The sequence below is a fragment of the Rutilus rutilus genome (assembly GCF_951802725.1).
Source record: "Rutilus rutilus genome assembly, chromosome: 3".
NCBI classification, from domain to species: Eukaryota; Metazoa; Chordata; class Actinopteri; order Cypriniformes; family Leuciscidae; genus Rutilus; species Rutilus rutilus.
In genome coordinates, this window is record NC_140211.1 from 9,665,549 (window position 1) to 9,687,510 (window position 21,962).

Here is a 21,962-nt window from a genome sequence, read left to right on the forward strand (position 1 = left end):
CATGCTTTTTTTTTCAGTAATGGAGTCTTGCGTGGTGAGCGTGCATACAGGCCATGGCGGTGGAGTGCATTACTTACTGTTTTCTTTGAGACAACAGTACCTGCTATCTGCAGGTCTTTTTGAAGCTCTCCACAAGTGATCCTTGGCTCTTGGACAACTCTTCTGATTATTCTTTTCACTCCTCTATCAGAAATCTTGTGAGGAGCACCTGGTCGAGGCAAATTTATGGTGAAATTATTGTCTTTCCACTTCCGTATTATGGCCCCAAAAGTGCTCACTGGACCATTCAGAAGCTTAGAATGGCGCCTATAACCAATGCCATCATTATGTTTTGCAACAATTAGGTTGCGAAGGTCTTGAGACAGCTCTTTGCTTTTACCCATCATGAGATGTGTCTTGTGTGACACCTTGGCAATGAGACCTTTTTGTAGGCCATCATTTGGGACTGAACCAGCTGTTATTAATTTCCACTGACAGAGGGCTGGATTGCTTTTTAATTACTGTAAGTTTTCAGCAGTTGTCTTGGCTTTCCATGCCTTTTTGCGCCTCCCTTTCTTCATGTGTTCAATACTTTTTCCCTGTGTCATTTCACATTATTACACATAACTTAATTTCTGAACTTATTTTGGTTTGTTTCTTTGTATGTATGGCTTACTTGGGTTGTTACCAACATCTGGTGAAAATTTCATGTCAATAGCACCTTTGGAAATATATTTACTGAGAAAAATTATGACGTGTTCAATACTTATTTCCCCCGCTGTACATATGTAGTTTTAAATGTTTTTGTGCATGTCTGTATGATGATATGTGGTTTGCAAGGTGTTCACTTGTTTTATTTACCAGGTGAATATGCAAATCTTGGGATGGAGTAAAAATACAACTCTTATTTTCTAACTCAAAAAAGTATTAAACTTTTTTAACTTTAATTAGTGTGTAATGTCGGTGTTTGAGCATAAACAACATCTGCAAAGTTACGACGCTCAAAGTTCAAAGCAAAGGGAAATATATTCTGTGCGTGTCTGCAAGCTGCCTGCTAACACGCAAGCTCTTGAAGCTCCGCCCTCTGTGCCGGGAGCAGCAGCTCATTTGCATTTAAAGGGACACACACAAAACGACGTGTTTTTGCCACAAAAATGATCTGTGGGGTATTTTGAGCTAAAACTTCACATACACATCAGAGACTTATTTTACATCTTGTAAAAAGGGGCGTTATACCACCCCTTTAAAAAAAGTTTTGTATTACAAAAAATACCTAAAATCAGCATGAAAGGAAAAAAAAATTCGCCCTGATAATCGATAATCCATTAAACTCATATTTTAAGTAAAAATGTGGAAGAAAAGATTTGCCGTTTTACCATGACTAAGAATGTTATCTTTTTTCTTAAGATTGTTCTTCAGACAAAATGTAAGAATTCAAAAATGTAAATAATAAAAAGAATTTAAAAACTGTTCTAATTTACTTTATAATAACTTCTTTCAAATATGCCTTACAAAATTGGTCTGTATTGAAATTGTTGTAATACACTGCTGTAAAAAAATACTTCAAGAATTGCACAATTACAATTTATTATTTAAGATTTTTTTTCTTAAGATAACTTTAATGAATTGGGCCTATGATTGCTTTGAAATCTGCATGATGTCATAGAACAAACGCTGGACGGGAGAAGTTACGCACCCATGAAGTTTAATACTTTGAGTTAGAGGTTTGTTCAAAGCATGAGCAATAGTAACTTACCTTTGCAAACACCACTAATTACAGAAAGACAGTGACATTTTTTTATATAAACATGTTTATTAATCTTAGCCACTGCGATCTACCTGTAGCAAACGGTTCCTCTGAGCAGAAAGAGCCACAAGCAGGCCTGAATGAGGTGGCTTACAATCCAGGAAAACTGTACAAAATAAAAGGGTTTGTGTTACACATTTGTACAAACAACTGAAGCTTTCAGCAGTGGATGTAATATGATATTCAGCATGCTGACTAGAGCATGTTTGGCAAGCCTGAAACATTCAAACCCACTGCTTTAAAGAGTAAAGTACAGACCATACACACAGCGTAAAGCTGTAAAAAGTGTACATTTGTAAAAATGCACACCATTTTGTCAAGACGACAGCTAACATTAGAATATGAAAAGACTCTCTCTCGCACACACACACACACACAAACAAACACGGGTTATTATAAAAGGGAATGTGCAGCCTCAGCTAAAGCAATGAGACTCACTGAGAGGCAGGAAACCAACCATTCACACACAATAAAGCAGATTACTGGCTTACAAAAATATATTCACAGCTGCCCACTGTAGCTCTATAACACATTAAACATTGTATAAACCGTCTCAGTCCATCATACACAGACCTTCCCTGTGTCAAAATCATCTCTTACATGGATTAAACCTGCTCCTGAAATAACGGTTCTGTCTTCACTGAGAGTCCCAGACAAGGCTCAACGTGTTTCCTGAAAACAGGTTCTACGTGCTGAAAGGAAAACAAACCCAATGCAAATCGGAAAAGGCTGTGCAGCTAAATGGTAAACCTGAGAGGCATCTCACTCCAACAGCGGCAGATCCTGAAGGCATTGCTAGAAAGCCCAACGTAAACATCAATTTAAGGAGCCATCCAAACAAAATGAAAACTATGAATGAATTATTCATATTTCAGAGGTGTTCCAGGTCATCTAAATCATAATTTGTTGTCAGAACCAGTTTAAATTCAATGGATTTTGGTTTGTCTTGACTTTTAGACATTCACCGATTGAGGTTTACGAACCTAGCGGCATGCAAAAAGGTTTTAAAAAAAGGACTATTCTACAATTAAAAACAATGCAGAATTACAGTCTTACAACTCTTCACCTAAACAATCAGTATGATAGGTTTGGCAGTAGATTGTGGGTCCGTTTGGTGTGCAGTTTTACAATCAAAAGTTCTAGCTTTCAATGACTGCTGGCTCCTCCTCCTGCACCCTCTCATTGGTTGAGGCCAACGGGCCGGCCCACCACAGCACCAGAGCGTTGTCCTGTCGGACGTCATTTGTTGGCATCACGTTTCCCTCGTCTGACTCAGAGTCCGAGTCCCCGCTATCAGACGGCCAACAGAACTTGCGCTGACCGCTGGACGAAGCCACTAATGGCATGAAAGGGTGCACACTATAAATGAGAGAGAGTAAAAAAAGTTAGTGGGGGTAAAGTTGGCAATATTTAGTCATTTACATTTATTTATTTAGCAGATTAAAGGTGCACTATGTAATAGGGGTGTAACAATATATCGAGTCACAATATATCGTAATACAAAAATGCAACAATATGTATTGTGCATAGTTCACCCAAAAGAAAATTTCTGTCTTACGAAAAAATTCAAGTTTTCAGTGTCAGTACTACATTAAACTACTATATAATATGTCTATATATTATATCAATGTATAATAATGCAATGGGGGAATATTTGTGGGTCCTGATAATGCCAAATGTCTGATGTTACCAGTAAAAAGTGTCCTACATTATTTTAAATATATCTAGTCAGTGACAGAGTGAAAGCAAATTCGTCTAAAATAATTCTGCATTTTCAGCTTCAGAATCATGAATATTTTTATTCTGGTGTCTCTATTGTCCTGTGCATTGGGTTTCCAGCACCAGGTCCAAGACTATACATTTACACCCACAATGTAACACCAAATTTAGCATTTTAATCAACAGTACATTTTCTGTTAACCTTTTACCATATGTCTTGGAGTATCGCAATAATATCATGATATGTATCGAATAGATGTATCCTTCGCTGCCTTTGATATCCCACAATCCTATGCTTTCCAATCTGTGAGAGTTGAGCAATAAAATTAAGTTTGCATCTAAAAGTGGTGTTTGCTGGTCATTTTGTGTGTAAATGTAAGTTTTTAATGAACATTTTCCACTTCTGATGTAATTTCTAAGGAGAAATTACTATTGTAGTAATTAAATATTCACCAGAGCTCGCTCTATTTAGCTGTAGATCATTAAACCGTAACACTGCCTTAGAAGTCTGTCCGAAATCAGTTTCGTGAGGAACCTTCGTGCGCAAACACTGCCTGCAAAGTCACAGCCTACAAGGCAGCAAGGAAATAAGTCACTGTCTGAGTTTTCAGACGCAGCCGGGTTATTTTAGCGGTCAGCAACATGAACCTAGACAGACCAGCGCTTGCACTGCAGTTAAATAGCTACGATGGCAAAAAGCACTCGCTGTTTATCATTCATCTTTGATATTAAGCATTTTATGTCCTGATTCCATTTATGATGAGTCTTTTCCTTTAAAAACTCAGTCCTCAATAAGGGGCAGATCTTGAAAAATGTATTTGTTTAAAAACACATACATGCACAAATTAGATATACACTATCATTCAAATTTTGGAGTCAGTAAGATTTTTTTTTAAATACTTATAGAAATTAATACTTTGAAAATTAATACTTTTATTCAGAAATATCCATTAAATTGATCAAAAGTGACTCTTACATTGTTACAAAAAATGTCTTCGGTCTTTCTGTTTGGCCAAAGAATCCTGAAAAAATGTATCACGGTTTCCAAAAAAATATTAAACAACTGTTTTCAACATTAGTAATAATAAGAGATGTTTCTTGAGCAGCTAATCAGCATATTACAATAATTTCTTCAGGATCATGTGACTGGAATAATGATGCTGAAAATTCAGCTTTCAGAGGAATAAATCACATTTTAAAATACATTCAAATAGAAAACAATTGCAATTTAAATTGCAATATTATTTCACACCATTACTGTTTTAATTGTATTTTTGATTAAATAAATGCAGCCTTGCTGAGCATAAGAGACTTCTTTCAAAAACATCAAAAAAGAAAATCATACTGACCCAAAAACTTTTGAACAGTAGTTCATAAATACCACACGAATTGATAATATGCTTTCTAAGGTCTTAAGAAAAATTGCAAATTACAGTTCTGGCACAAAATTTAACCTTTGAGTACTCTTAAAATTAGGAAAATGAAAGAGGCACAATAAAAAGATCAAGAGATCACAATCTATCCATTAAAGCGAGGATTTATAAGGCATTATTTCTTTAAAATCTGCAAATAAGGTCTAAATTTGAGTCAAATTTAAAGTCATTGTCATGCATTTTCTACTTGTACCTGATGCCATTGGCACAATCTGTGTGCGCCTGATACTGCAGCAGTGGCTGTAGTGTCTCCTCATTCCCATCAGGTGGCGCTGTGAGGGTGTCCCACACTGACACCACACCATTGGTGTCCCCACTCAGCAGATATCGTCCGGATCTGATTCAGACACGCAAATATCAACATAACATGAGCAGAACATAAACGGGTCCAATTACAACGGTTGAGTTTTTAGGCAAGTTGCAAATCTTGATCTTACTGGTCCATGTCAAAGTAGATCCGCTGGTTGGTATTGACGTTCCTGTGCACGGAGAACAGAACCTGTCCTGGATCTCTCACGTCCCAGCACAGGATCTCTGAGTCCTAAAGGCAGTGACACACAGTATTAGCAAGACAATTCAAAACATACAAGCAAATAGCAGTGCTTCTGATTGGCTGATGCATCCGACAGCCCACTGACCTTGCGGCCGCCCGTGTACAGGTGATAGCCGTTGGGTGAGAACAGCAGGTGTGTAAGGCCTCCGTGGTGTCGAGTGGGCAGAAGAGCCAGCAGAGATCCATCCTCACAAGAGTAAAGGCCGGTCGAACGAGAATACGACCCTAAGGCGTACATGGACTGGCACGGACTGAAGGCAATACAGGAGATAATGCCAGTCTGACCCTGTTTCTTCACTTGAAAGATGAGGGATGTATGAAAAGAGCGGAAAGAAAAACAGGAACAAAAGTTATTTTGCATATTTGTTTTTTGTATTAGAGAACGAAAAAGATTCATGAGTAATGAGAAAATACAGAGGGGCGTTTCCCAAACAAGCCCAGACGAGAAAGAACTTGTTATTGAAGGGTTAGTTCACCCAAAAATGTAAATTCTGTCATTAATTACTCCCCCTCATGTCGTTCAACACCCGTAAGACTTTCGTTCATCTTCAGAACAGAAATTAAAATATTTTTGATGAAATCTGAGAGATTTCTCTCCCTCCATTGACAGCTACACAACTGACACTTTGACGCTTCAGAAAGTTCATAAAGAGATCGTAAAACTAATCCACATGAATTGAGCGGTTTATCCCAAATTTTCAGAAGGAACTCAATCGCTTTATATGATGATTTAATTTAGGCTTTTATTCACATACTGTTTAAACATTGATCAACTAACATAAACAGAAGCTCAACTGAACCTGTGTCAAAGTGTCAGTTGCGTAGCTGTCAATGGAGGGACAGAAATCTCTCAGATTTCGTTAAAAAAAATCTTCATTTGTGTTCTGAAGATGAACGAAAGTCTTACGAGTTTGGAACAGCGTGAGGGTGAGTAATTAATGACAGCATTTACATTTTTGGGTGAACTGTTCCTTTAAGGGGTCTAACGAGAAGCTGAATTTACTTGCTTAAGGGAGTCAAACAACATTGCAACTTTACGCATAAATAAGAATTCATTTGATGTGCCGTCACACTTCTGTTCAAAAGTTTGGGGTCAGTAAGATTTTCTTTTTTTTTGTTGTTGTCTCGTATGCTAAAAAAAATTTCAGTACATTTTAAAATGTAATGTATTCCTGTGATGCAAAGCTGAATCTTCAGCATCATTACTCCAGTCTTCAGTGTCACATGATCCTTCAGAAATCATTCTAATATGATGATTTGATGCTCAAGAAACATTTCTCATTATCATCACTGTTGAAAACAGTTGTGCTGATAAATATCTTGATGGAAAGTGTGATGCAATTTTTCAGGATTCTTTGATGAATAGAAAGTTCAAAAGAACAACATACTATTTTGTAACGCTATAAATATCCTTGAAGAATAACTTTCATTTTTTACCTTTTTCATTTTTTTATTTGACCCCGAACTATTGAACAGTAGTGTACGTATATCAGCTACTTCACAACGACTTTGTATGCGGCTCATCCAATCAGAGTATAAAGATGGAACTATATTATCCATTTTACTATAATATAACAATATGATAGGCCTGCATATTTCAAACACTCATCAGTCTGAACAAAGATCTTTTGTGTTACATCCAGACCAATAATTACAATAGCAGTGTTGAAACAACGTGAACGAGTCAGACAGCACAAACATGCTAAGATAATTATATCCACAGCCACTGTCTAGATCAGAGCCATGCAAGCCATGTCAGCTTAATCAAGCCAAATATGTGTTTCCCGCCATGAATGCGTTTGGAATGAATCCAGCCAAGCAAACAAAAAGAAATTAAATGGGATTACAGGCATTCCACACCCATGCAAGCCAGACAGCCGTCTTGATGACCCCCGATTAAAAACCGTTTGAAGAGTGAGAGTGATTGATGAAGTGGTTATTTCTCTACAAGAGGGACCCTCACCCATGGTGGGCCTTTCCTCGCAGTCTCTCCCAGGACGGTCGGTGTGGAAGACCCTGACGATTTTATCAAAGCCGCAGTAGAGCTGAGAGCCGTCGGGAGAGAAACACAGGGAATGGGCCGCGGTCAGCTCATCCAGGTGGTTGTAGGGTCGAAAAGATGCACGGAGGTCGCCGTAGAACGCGTCCCATATGTGGACTGGGTTGTCCCGGCTACTGCTGGCAATGCTGAAGGGGCAAGCAACAAAAAGAGGGAAACTGAAATACACTGCATGCCACTGCAAAAAATCTAAAACCTTTTTTAACTACAAGAGAATGCAACATCAGACTTAGTAATCAGTCTGGCTTTCATCTAAACCGGCAACACAAAAGACCCATTCACAATAGAGAATCTAACAAATTAAGAGCTAAGACAATTTGAAGTGAAAGATGACGACTACCGCTAGATGAAAGAAATTAGGCATACGAGTACGTGCCCTCCAAAGGATTGGAAAATCCCTAGGCAATCCCTTGGCATTGATAGGGGACAGTACAAACTATATATATAACTAAAACATTTTATTACATGAATTAAGGATTTCAGAACATTGAAAAAAAAAAGCTTTTTATAAACCATCTCTGCACTTTGGGATGTTCATGGCAAAACAAGGCAAGTTATTGCATAGAAACTTGGTCATGTTGGGATTAAATGCATGAATACTCTCATGAATATGAGTGAACGCTATGATTTTACTGTAAAACTGCTAAATTGTCAGATTGTTTTTCACCAAATTCGATTAAAGCACTCAGCGAGTCATATTATAATTTGATCACGCTCTTAAGGTGCGGACATCTCTGCCATTGCTCGGTGAAAGTTCAGACGAAATCCAGTTATTGTAATAGGAATCCGATGGGGAGTTTCAGTATGAGGGCAAAAAGAGAAAGTTTCCCACACAGGTTTCCCACATGAGAAATCAAATTGGCCTTCGTCTTTGTCTACCATTAAAAAATCCTGCAAGTTTCAGAGCTTAAAGGTAGGCTAGCAATAGCAAGCTTTCAATAGCTTTGAAAGCATGAGATCACACCCTCCCCCTTCAGAGCGTCTCCAAAGCCACGCCTCCTTCAAAATACATGAACGCACACAGTAGAGACGGCAAAGCATCAGAGACGAGAGACGGCGTTAAACTACCTCATGTCTAAAAGCACATAATATTACAATAATAATGAACGTAAACAACTTACAGAGCTCTGACTTGTACCACCTGACTGCTGCAGATTCATTTCGGCATTGATAGTGTTGACATAGAAACGCATAAATCTGAGTCTGAGGACGTGTACAGCTCGTCACGGGTTGCCATCCTGTCATTACGATTATGACATGGTGTGAACGCAGCATAAGCTCATTGTTTCGGTTCAGGAGGAACTGTAAAAGTTCTGTTTCGATTGTGGTGCTCGGTGACTGACGTCTGTCTACAACTCTGCAAAGTCTCATGAAACATGCTGATGAAATTCCAGTAATCGATCACAAAATCATGGATAATTTTCCTTAGGGGTGATGAACAGTCTTACAAAAGCAAGAGCTTACAAAAGCTAAAGTAAACACTACATCAATACTGTAATGTTAGTTAGCAGGCTAGCGGAGGCAAAGCTTTGCCATTCGTTTACATCATAGCAACTACACACAACTTATAATTGGAACTGTTATTAGAAAACACAACTGCAAATAATAAGACATACTTAGAAGTTGCGATCCATAAACAACAGATTGTCCCAACAAAATGGGAACAGCTACGTCTTTCAGGAGAAGCTTTTGTGCGTATAGCCTGCATTGTCCTCTGTCTGTCTGCTGTTCTCCGTTAAATGTGCAGCAGCGCACAGACAAACGTTCATATAACCTTCAGGAACAGTGTTAAAATACATTTTAACCTCTCTAAGTTCGTCAGCCTTAGGACAAACTTTTTCCGGGTGGAAAAAACAACGACGACGACACCCTTCATCTTCTCTGGCGCAGCTTAACCAGGCCTCACCAACTTTTCTGCATATTCAGTGGGCGGAGATTATTTAAATGAGGAACATTATGACTTTATAAGATCCGGAAAAATCGCAATGTAGCCCAAACGAGCCGAAGAGTCATTACAGACTAACATAGTTCTTGAAAAGTGTATTCTGTTCAATTATATATCTCCCTTTGGAGTGGACTTTGAGCTTTGTAACCTCGCCTTTGTAAAAACCTTAGTAAAATACTGTTTGCACTGTATTTTATTTCCTTTTTATTCTGAACTGGTTTAATTATTCTTATTTCTTTTGATTATTTTAATTACTTCTATGTAAAGCACTTTGAATCATGTTTACTTCAATGGCGCCGATGTATGGCGACATGCTACGAGCCTCTCTCACGCCGCGCTTAGTGTTAGTTTTAACCTTACTTATTAGTTTGATAATACAGCCTACGTCCTCCCTTAACACTTATGATCGGCAGACTTTATTGGACATCGGACAAAATGTTCCAAAACAACATCTATGATACCTGTGGATATTATCAAAATATCAGAAACCTGGCGCACTGGATATCGAAGGCGATATGGGCGGAAGAGAGGAAGACGCGGGGGACTGCTGGTGAGGCTACGGAGCCAACCTACGCGGCCTCCAATACCAAGCATGCTGCTGCTGGCAAACATGCAACTTGGCTCTTGCCTTTTTAACCTGTCACTCTCTCTTTGTGTGGTTCCAAAAAAAAAAAAATCAATCATAATTCCCGTGCTTAAGAAAACGACTGCCCCCTGTATGAATCATTTTAGACCTGTAGCCTTGACTTCTGTGATTTTTGAACAGCTCGTGAAAGCATAGATCAACAACAGCATTCCTGTCTCCACTGATCCTCTACAATTTGCATACAGATCAAATAGAGCTGTGGATGATGCTGTATCCTTGGCTTTACATTCTGTGCTCCAACATCTAGAGGGCAGGGATACGTATGTCAGGATGCTGTTTGTTGATTATAGCAGTGCCTTCAATACTATCAGACCTTCTATTTTAATACCCAAGCTGTTAGACCTGGGCCTCTGCAATACCATCTGCAGCTGGATACAGGACTTTCTAACAGGCCGGCCCCAGACAGTAAGAGTTGGCACTACATACTCAGCCTCTATAGTGTTAAACACCGGAGCACCTCAAGGCTGCTGTCTCGGTCCTCTATTATGAAGCCTGTATACCTATGACTGTATTGCAAAACATCCCACTAATAGTATATAGTGAAATTTGCAGACGATACTACTGTGGTAGGACTCATTGACAGCAATAACGAAACTGCCTATAGGGATGAGGTGAGTAATTTGATCATGTGGTGCCGCAGAAACAATCTGTCCCTTAATGTGGGGAAAACCAAGGAGGTCATCATAGATTTCAGAAGGAACAAACCCACACATACACCTGTCTATATTAACAACTCTCCAGTTGAAATTGTCAACACCTTTTCAGATTTCAGACTCCCTCTTATGGTCCTTCCATATCAGCTGTGCCATTAAGAAAGCACATCAGAGGCTTTATTTCTTGAGGTGTCTCAAGAAATATGGTATGTCCCTTAACATTCTACATAACTTTTACCGCTGTAGAATTGAGAGTATACTGACAGGTAACAATTGCAGTGTGGTTTGGCATGGCAACTTCACGTGATCTTAATCTTCTGACAAAGGTGGTCAAAAATGCATCTAAAATGATTGGGGTTCCACTTGAACCGCTCCAAAACATTTACTGGAAACGCAGCACTAAGAAGGCACTATGTATTATGCAGGATTCAAGTCATCCTGCACATAATCTCTTCTCCCACCTTCCATCAGGGAGACGTTCGCAGAGCATCCCGACGCGCACATCACGTTTCAGGGATAGTTTTTACCCTCAGGTAATAAGGCTACTGAATGATAGTAGGGTTGAGGTTTGAGCGTAGTTACTATGTTTACTGTGCTTGGATATTTTAATGTTATTATAATTGTTATTTATTGACTGGTGCTGAGAGAGTGCCAAGGCACATTGTATTTCATTGCTGTGGTACTCTGTACTAATATGCATATGACAATAAACTTGAACTGAACTGAATTACCATTGTGTATGAAATGTGCTATATAAATAAACTTGCCTTGCCGATCTTTTTTATGCTCAAACAGCAACATTACAGACTAACTAAAGTTGAAAAAGTGAAAAAGCATAATTTAAAATAAAAAATAAAAATCCATGACCCCTTTAAGCTGTTTATGCAAATTCACTGTGCTGACCAACAGAAAGCGGATTGGTTTGAAAGTGAATCGTTGAACTGTGCTTTACTATGCTATTGACAAATGAATGCCATATGGGTTTGGATTGGAACGACCAGAGTAAATGATGTCAGAATTTTTATTTTTCGGAGAACCATTCCCTTAAGTACAGATCCGACGTTCCGTCTCAACAGGAGGGCAACAGTTTAAAAGTGAATAATGAGAAACTACACCAAATGACTAGAGTCGAGATGGAGGATGTAAATGACCTGAATACTAAGCACCTCCCCTGGAGGAAACAGCCAATCATAAGTCAGAGTTAATGATCAACCCCTGTGGACCTTCAAGCAGCTCTTTAAGCCCTTGGCAGCAGTCAGAACATTACGCTACACACGCCTGGAAGAGAAATACTCGAAAGCTGCTGTTTCACAGTGCTTCAGAAATACCTGTAAACAATCACTAAGACAAGATAAAAGATGACAAATTGTCACTGAGCACGTCTCTGACTTCTTTAACCTCACCCTCTTCATCTTAATGATTCCTTTATGAAGTTTACAGTTTGTCCTTGACCCGCGACTTGTCGTTCCTCCCTTTTCCTTTGTCATTTTCGGTCGCTGCAGGGCGGATTCTGTAATCCCAAACAACTTTGATCAGAACTGATGCTGCGCGTGTGTGAAACAGCACATGCCACAGTTAACGAGCCCTCGTTAGCAACCTGCCGCAGTTATTCATGACGACTGCCATTGATTTGGACTGATTTCTGTTCCATTGCCTTCTGTCCAACAAAAAACATAACCATCAAAGAGAACATCATTAAACGAGAGCTGGAGCGACAGAGAACTGGAGATGAAGAACAAGAGACCACTTACTTCCTTCCCTAAACAATTCCAGCACTGCTTTCTGCAAACCCTAACACACACACACACACACACACAAAACAATTGTACAGACAGATAGACAGATAGACAGATAAATAGAGAGACAGATATAGATATAGATAGATAGAGACACAACAGCACTCACTCACACACACAGATAGATAGGCAATGAGACAGACAGATAGATAGATAGATAGATATACAACAGCAAACACACACAGACAGACAGACAGATAGATAGACAGATAGATAGATACACAACAGCACTCAACACAGACAGACAGACAGACAGATACAGACAGACAGGTAGATAGACAGACAGATAGATAGACAGAGAGATAAAGAGACACAACAGCACTCAACACAGACAGACAGACAGACAGATACATAGACACAACAGCACACACACAGACAGACAGACAGACAGACAGAGAGACAGTCAGACAGACAGACAGACAGACAGATAGATAGATAGATAGAGACAGACAGATAGACAGATAGACAGACAGACAGACAGAGACAGACAGACAGACAGATAGACAGACAGATAGAGACAGGTAGACAGACAGACAGACAGATAGAGACACAACAGCACTCACACACAGACAGACAGACAGATAGATAGACAGATAGACAGACAGACAGACAGATAGATAGACAGACAGAGAGACAGACAGACAGACAGACAGACAGACAGACAGAGATAGATAGATAGATAGACAGAGAGATATAGACAGACAGATAGACAGACAGACAGATAGAGACAGGTAGACAGACAGACAGACAGACAGATAGAGACACAACAGCACTCACACACAGACAGACAGACAGATAGATAGACAGACAGACAGACAGATAGACAGACAGATAGATAGACAGACAGACAGATAGAGACACAACAGCACTCACACACAGACAGACAGACAGACTGATAGATAGACAGAGAGATAGATAGAGACACAACAGCACTCACACACACACACACACACAGACATAGAGACAGTCAGACAGACAGACAGACAAACAGACAGAGATAGATAGATAGATAGATAGATAGATAGATAGATAGATAGATAGATAGATAGATAGATAGATAGATAGATAGATAGATAGATAGATAGATCATCCCACAACTTAAGGGATGTTGTTACACACGGAGCAAAAATCTGTCACATCTTAGAGCCAGAACTAACAGTTTTATAAATAGGCACAATCAAAACCACTCACTCCCTCCAGAGGGTTTCGCAGAAAGTACAGGAAATGTGAGCAGCCACAATAAATCCAAGCCTTGAAATTTACATTCTGGGTCGAATCCAACAATCTCCACCAGAGATGGAGACAAGGCTCATCAGCACTGATCATAACAGAGAAGAAACACAGCAACGCTGATCTGGAACAATAGCAGCTTAATTAAAACTCAATCTCTTTAAAGACGTGCCATGTCTCTGGAAACAATTAACTGGGCCACTCTGTAAACCAGGCAATGGAGATTGTAAAAATGTGACTATTAATCACTGAATGAAACCTGACCATTTGACCCAAATGGTCCACAAATTAGTCAAGTCCAAATGGTCAATTTCGTTAAAAAAAATACAGCTTTGAAAATAGAGAGGATAGAGAACCAAACACTGTCAATATCTAAGTCAACTTTTCCAACAGCCATGAACACATTACATTAGTCTTTACTAAGTAACTATCAATGTCGTTTTTGTAAAGTGAAAAGCTCAAGGAATATTGGAAAAAGCTTCTTCTGATCCTCTTGATCTGGGGTTACAAACATTGGCATGTAGAGCATGTTTTATTTTGCTATGAACTGAATGGGAAGCCAAACACAATTATTCTCCACAGAGCAAACCATATGCATACTGCATATCAATTTTGGCACTGCTACACAATTCTGACTTTGTCGGTTGCCCTGCTGAATGGATAATAGCGCCGTTTTTTCTGCTTTATCTGTTGCTTACTAGCTTTCAAAACAACTTTTGAGATAAATACAAAATGAACACTATTAATAAGTGTTTCAAACCGCCCAGCAAACACAGTCCTTAACATTAACAGTCCAAACACAAACCACAATAACAGGGATTCTCAAAATGGTGTTATTAGGGGAAGATGTACTCCTAATACTCTAAACCCAAAGGGAACAGAACAACACGAAAACTAATATTTTGTAAATCTATAAAACTTCCATTCAAAAGCTTTTTTTTCTCTCACTTTTATTCAGCAACAATTGATCAAAAGTGACAGAAAATATTTTTTATCATTCAAATCAGTGCTGTTCTTTTAAACTGCTAAACATCAACGAATTCTGAAAATGGTCATCAGTTTCCACAAAAAATATTAAGCAGCACAACTGTCGTAATAACAATAAATGTTTCTTAAGCAGCAAAATCAGGATGATTTCTGAAGGATCATGTGATACTGAGGACTGAAATGATGCTGAAAATTCAGATTTGCCGCACGGGTATATTTGTGGCAATAGCCAACAATACATTGTATGGGGCAAAATTATTGATTTTTCTTTTATGCCAAAAATCATTAGGATATTAAGCAAAGATCATGTTCCATGAAGATATTTAGTACATTTCCAACCATAAATATATAAAACATTTATTTTTGTAAGTGAATGCAGCAAAATCGCCAACATAAATGTACAACTTTAAAGGCGATTTTCTCAATGTTTCGATTTTTTTGCACCCTCAGATTCCAGATTTTCAATAGTTGCATCTCGACCAAATATTGTCCTATCCTAACAAACTATATACATCAATGGAAAGCTTATTTATCCAGCTTTCAGATGATGCATAAGTCTCAATTGCACAAAATTGACCCATGTGACTGGTTTTGTGGTCCAGGGTCACATATTTTAAGTTAATAATATTTCACAATATTAGTGTTTTTACTATATTTTTGATCAGATAAATGCAGCCTTGATGAACATGAGACTTTCAGAGACAAAAAACAAAACAAAAAACTTTTGAACAGTAGTGTATAGACACACACACACACATTATATATACACTCACAAGCATGTGTCCGGGTCCATAGAGGTCATCTTAGGGAACCAGCAGTAGTCGTAGATGGTGTCTCCTTCTGCCATCTTCAGCACTGGACTCTGAGTGGACACAAACAGAAGCAACACCATTACATTGTGTACAGGATTTCCAAATAAGCAAACAAGAATGTTTATATATTTAAATGTAAAGCAAGGGTTTAGACACAAAGCAAAAAAAAAAAAAAATCCTTTGACTCTAGGCTTTCAAAATGAAGATGCCAGTATTAATTTAAATTGTGTCGTGAGCAGTGTTGGGGAAAGGTACTTTAAAAAGTAATTGCAACATTGCGATACTCCCTAAAATGTAACAAACTGCATTACTTGGTTACTTTTTATGGAAAGTAATGTGTTACATTACTTTCTCTCACCTGGGATTAGGCGTGCATGTTTGTTTTTTTAATAACAAAAAAATAGTTTTGTTTATTGGCAAATGTAAAAGCTCTTTCACACCAAAAGTGAAACGCGTAAGCCTCAGGCTGAAGAAAATGCAAAATCACGCCTGTACAGTAGAGGGCGCAACTCAAACAAACCATCCAGCTGTGCTGCCGTTCTGGATTGCAGAAGAAGAAAGTTCAATAGCAATAAAAACACAAATGTGATGTTTAACTAAAGACTGAATTCCCCTGTTTTTATTCATTTTGCAAGTCAGAATAACTAAATGCCTGCTCACGTTTAGTCTAGTTTAGTTCACACACACAATGCCTCTGCACTTACTCACGATTTCTCTCAACATGTGGACAGGAGAGCTGTCAGTCAATACATGTGAAAAAAACTAACTTGTATAAATTATTTGGAAAAAGTAACTAATATTTTGTTGTAAATTTAAAAGTAATCCATTACTAGTTACATGAAAAAGTAATCTGATTACGTAACTTGAGTTACTTGTTATGCGTTACCCTCAACACTGGTCATGAGACATTTATCATTTTGAACAGTGGCCAAAATCAGTTCTTCGTATTTCTACTTCTACGGGTACATGGTAAATATGAAAAGAAGATCTGGAAGAGGCTGACCATCTCAGAAAGCAAGTCCCAGCGGCTGCTGTACAGCTCAGGCGGGAGGTTATACACACGAAGAACGTTATCAGCGCTGTTTGAAACAATGCAGGAACCATCTGGAGCCCTGCAGAGAGGCGTCACAAAGAAAGATCGATACTGAGGTACAGTTTACACAACACAGCCACCATTAATGAGTTGCTTTCATCAGTTATTATCACCATTTGCAGCCTCTGAGGTAATTCTCAGCGATGTGGGAGTACTCGGCCCAGGAGCCCGTCAGCATCTGAGGGTTATGACTGAAGTCGAGGACTTGACTGAGGACACGGGAAAAAGACAACGTTGAGTCGCCACACAATGGCTAGCCAAGAATATCCCCGTCACAATAGGTTAAAGGGATGGTTCGAAGTCATTCAACCTAGGGTCCTTTGCACCATGACCTCGAGCCAAACACCCCCCGCAGAAGCCTTTTTTCCCTTGGTTGAACATTATTAAAGTTAGAGCTTATTTAGAGATATCAGCCGAATGGCTTAGTGCAGGCGCTAATGGATCCAAGGATGTATCCCGTAAATTACCCCACTAATAAAGCCCAGAATGGTGCCAAACTTCTACAGTAGTACAAATAGGTTCTGTACTCATAAAACGAGGCATTGGAAAGTTTGTAAGTACATCAGGAGTTTATTTAAATAATACTTGTCGACGGCACTTCCATGATTTGGGAAAAAACGTTAAAGTCCTGGCAGAAAGCGATGCATTTTTTATTATTTTTTCCGAAGTGTTGACAACTTAGAGTTAACTAATAATTGTTATAAACTGGTACTACCAACAAAATATTAGTGCATTCCTGGAACTGGGTGTCGTTACACTACATCCTTATGCATCGCTTTCTGCCAGGACTTTTACGTGCTTTTCCCAAATCATGGAAGTGACCTCGACGTCCGGGTTAGCGGTAGCATTAGCCATCAGACAAGTGTTATTTAAATAAACTCCTGATGTACTTACAAACTTTCCAATGCCTCGTTTTATGAGTACAGAACCTATTTGTACTACTGTAGAAGTTTGGTACCATTCTGGGCATTATTAGTGTGGTAATTTACGGGATACATCCTTGGATCCATTAGCGCCTGCACTAAGCCATCCGGCTGATATCTCTAAATAAGCTCTTACTTTAATAATGTTCGACCAAGGGAAAAAAGGTTTCTAGGGGGGGGTGTTTGGCTCGAGGTCATGGTGCAAAGGACCCTAGGTTGATTTTACTCCGAACCACCCCTTTAAGATGACCGTATACTTACTAGTGCTGCTCAGTGGAGTTGTCTTCTGGACTCTCCTTCTCAGACTCGTCTGCTTTATCCTCCTCGGCCCGTCCGAGCGTTTCTCTGGTCTCGGCTCCGTTTTGATGCCACTCCACGTCTCCTTCAGTCTCCTCAGGTCCCGCAGCACGCTCTGTTTCATCAGTGTGATGACAGGCGACTGACAGAATCAAATTAACGTTAGCTACGTTTCCATCCGAGGTTGCGAATTTAATGCGCATAAAACATTTATAAAGCAGCGTTTCCGTCACTTCCAGGGAAATTGGAGCAAAATATCTGTAATAAAAATGAAAGCCACTGTGGCTCTTTTACGTACACCATAAATTACTTGCGTCTCAGAGCGTAAAGACGAAACGCAATAAACTTTTCAGACCAAACCAACATTTGAGATGCTGTGCGATATAATTGATTCACTGGTTGCAGATATCCAAACACACTGAGGAATTTATTCAGTAAATGTGTTTCCATCTGCACGTCTTCTAATCGAATAGAAAAAATTGTCCATCTCAAATGAGCGCATGAGTTTTTGTGCACATTTTTAGAAACATAGTTTACCTATATTGCAGTACCTATAATTACAGAATTTAGGAAATGTTGTTAGCAATCATTTTATAATATTTTTGGTTGATCAGTTACAACAATATTATCAGATGTGTCATGTATCTGTTATCTAAAACCTTTTTTTTTTTTTATATTAATGTATACCATTAAAACATTGGTCATTTAATTTTATTTAATTTAATAAACATGACATAAGCCAAATATTAACTAATTAATCAGTGTTTGTATATGCTTCGGTGGCTATTTTAATGTAAAGAAATATTAATAATTCAAGTTTTTAAGATCTATTTCCACTAATAACTCTTGTTACAAGTACCAACTGAATAAAAAACATATTCTAAACACTTATGCTACAGTTGTCCATGGCTTGTTCACTACTTTAAATCTATATTAACTGTAAAAAGTGCAATTTAAATAAAAACTGACTTATGATGTTACTTGGCTATCTGTGATTAAAGGCAGTTGTATTGGACAAGTGATCAACGTTCAATGGCATTCGCATGTGAACCATGACAAAAGTGAACCACATCTCATTTCAGATCCAAGAAAAATAACATCACATCCAGATTTATTAAAGTTCACTTACGGAGAGCTGCTTAACTATAAAATTGGATGCATATGAAAGACTAAAGGACAATATCCGTGTAATTACTTAAAGATGTCAGTAAGAGAATCACATATGGAGTTTATATCAGCACATATTAAGACATCAGAAGGGCATACTGACGTTGTGCCAAACAGGATACTGTAAATCAGAAGCTTTGAAGTGCTTGTAAAAATGGCCTTACCTTCCTCTAGAGTACCGGCAGCACCTGGGCTCCCACGTGTCTCCTCTGAGGGCATCACCGGCTCCGGTGTCAGGAGTAAATCAAGACCCACATCGTCCTGCTCCAGTCGAGGCTGCTTCGCTGCTGGTGGTGCTTCCTCCTCTTCTTCTTCCTCAACCCCTCGCTGAAGAAAAGCCTCGTGAGGAGGTTCTCCATCAGCCTCTGTGTCCTGTCCTGCACCACCATCACTGCTTTGACCCGCACCTGACATGCTGTCTTCAGAGGCCTGGAGAACAAGCACAATTCATATCATTTCAGTCATGGAGTTCACATACAGATTACATACAGTGGCAGCAGCGAGAGTTACACTTATATATAAGTTTGTACATTAAGATGTCTGACTATAATAAACATGAAAATACATTTAGTAGTACTTTGTAATATTGTAGTAATCCGTATTTTTTATATATATATATATATATATATATATATATATATATATATATATATATATATATATATAAAAGAAAACATTAAAAGGAGATTCCCAAGAAGTCCCTGCTTGACACATGACATTTTATTCTATGAATCTCATTTATGAAACCCATAAATTCTCACTAAAACAATAGTTTCTGCTATATGCATATCAAAGTTTCTAGAGAAACTAGCCAGCAAACACCACCTTAGGATTCCTTCACTTTTACTAATTTATTTAAATGCATAAACTGTAACGAAGAGTGATGTCACATAAGGACTTCTGATAATCTCCAGTTACGGTTTATAATTTTTATATTTAAAAAGAACTTTGTACTGATGAATCATTATAATAAACAGCAAAAGTAATATGTTATTGTAAAGATACACGTATTGTCTTGACTCTCTCTCTCAAAATACATTATCATAATATATAGTGTAATCTCAATATATGTAGATATATAGGCAATTTTGCCTCCAAGAAACATAACTGCTCAATTAAATGTACTGTTCTGATATTTCTAATATACATACTTTATTATATATATGGTGCCAGCTGTAAGTTAAAGGGTTTTTACGGTTACATTCTTAAAATGATGAACATCTTTCAGAGTATAACAGCATTTTGACTCGTCCAGCCAAAGAGTGTCACTCTACCTGTTGTTTCTTTAATTCGTGTCAGACGTATCTTGTGCTCTGGATCTTACAAATCCGACCAACTTCCTCAGTGTACTTGTATTACTGAGTTCAGATGACAGTTTCAGAGCATCTCTTCTATAAACACACTGCGTTGAACCTAGTAAACAGGAACTCACGCGTCGTGTTTGTAATCACAGGGCGCCGCCATATTTGCAGTGTGTGTATGCGCTGCCAGGTCACCTGACTCTCGCGAGATTTGCGCCCATACGCTACATAATGCTGCGTCCCAATTCGCCTACTTATACTACGCCCTAAAAGTATGTACTCTTTTTGTGAAGAAAAAAGAGTGTGTAGCAAAAGAGTAGGCAAGCTTTGGGACATACTATTTCGTCATCTTAACGGACAGATCTGTCGCGTGCATCCTGTCACCGCAAACTGCCCTGTCAATCATCTTGTCACAGTTAAAATCCTCCATTCAATCTAATTTAATTTCCTACCGTTTCGGAGAGAAATGTATTTGCACGTTTATCTGGCAGTCGTGGGTCTTTCATGCGGAGACTCTCCTCATGTGTTTGCAATTTGAATATAATGATGCATTTAAAAGTTAATGGCTAAACGTATCTTTACAAAAGTTCACAATGCATCCACAGATGCAATATAATGTAGACAACATTGAATAAATACATTTTCGTCAGGTTAGATACTGATAATTAATCACTCAAACTCCTTAATCTACATAACCGCCAGACTCGCGCGTCCTCCATGTCTGTAGTTTTTTTTTTAACACTTTTCACTCGTGTTTGTAGTTCTAACCAAATCCTCGTCCAACGCGCGATGGGTTGTGGGCAATTCGGATTCTGACCGGAAATAGTAGACCATCCGGGTATCTTTGGAACACTCATTTCAACATACTACGATTTGGGATGTACTAATTCTATTTTCGAATACTATTTAGGACGTATAGTATGCGAATTGGGACACACCAATAGATTGTGGCTGAAGCCGAACCGGCACAGCCATTTGTAGTGGTGTACGTTATTGAGTGCACTTATTCAATCCCACATTGCACTGCAATAACAAGTACTGCTACACTTAACGGCTTTCCGAATTCGCGAGTAGTCCACAAGTATTAGTGGACTAACGTAGGGATTGTGAATGAGGGTTTAGGGCTGATTTCGGATTCAGACTGTGTTTTTACACAGTAGAAGGTTTTCAATATAAATCGTATACATTTAACGTATGTAATTTACTTTTAAATCCTTGCATTTAATACTTTACAGAAAACCACAAACGGCTTGTCATATTACGTTGTTTGTGTGGTGCTAAGTGTTTATCGTACATTTCAATATCTATTTTTTTTTACCAGTAGGCTATTTCAGTTAATTTGGTCTTCATTTAAATGTTTTGAAAATAGATATTAAAAGCAAAAAAAAATATATATATAGTACATGTTCACTCTAATGAGATGTAGACTTCAGTCATATCACATCAGTAGATTTATCAAATCAGTACATAAAGTAGGGCAATAAGTGTAGTGTGATTGTCAAAACAATCGGTAACTAAACAGAATTTCATTAAGTTTAAGGACAACATGTTACATTGTTTAC

At 38.4% G+C, this 21,962-nt stretch overlaps 1 protein-coding gene across 1 annotated transcript; it reads right to left on the reverse strand.

The window, feature by feature from the left end:
* Positions 1 to 1,779: 1,779 nt before the first annotated feature.
* wrap53 (WD repeat containing, antisense to TP53) lies at positions 1,780 to 20,597 on the reverse strand. The gene is made up of 11 exons (XM_084404190.1): positions 20,374 to 20,597; positions 19,264 to 19,528; positions 17,897 to 18,074; positions 16,826 to 16,921; positions 16,623 to 16,731; positions 15,581 to 15,669; positions 7,455 to 7,678; positions 5,577 to 5,788; positions 5,376 to 5,479; positions 5,132 to 5,275; positions 1,780 to 3,145 (listed from the first exon to the last, which is right to left on the reverse strand). The coding sequence occupies exons 2-11, from the start codon at positions 19,511 to 19,513 to the stop codon at positions 2,926 to 2,928; spliced, it is 1,626 nt and encodes a 541-aa protein (XP_084260316.1). The 5' UTR covers positions 19,514 to 19,528; positions 20,374 to 20,597; the 3' UTR covers positions 1,780 to 2,925.
* Between the last annotated feature and the right edge of the window lie 1,365 nt (positions 20,598 to 21,962).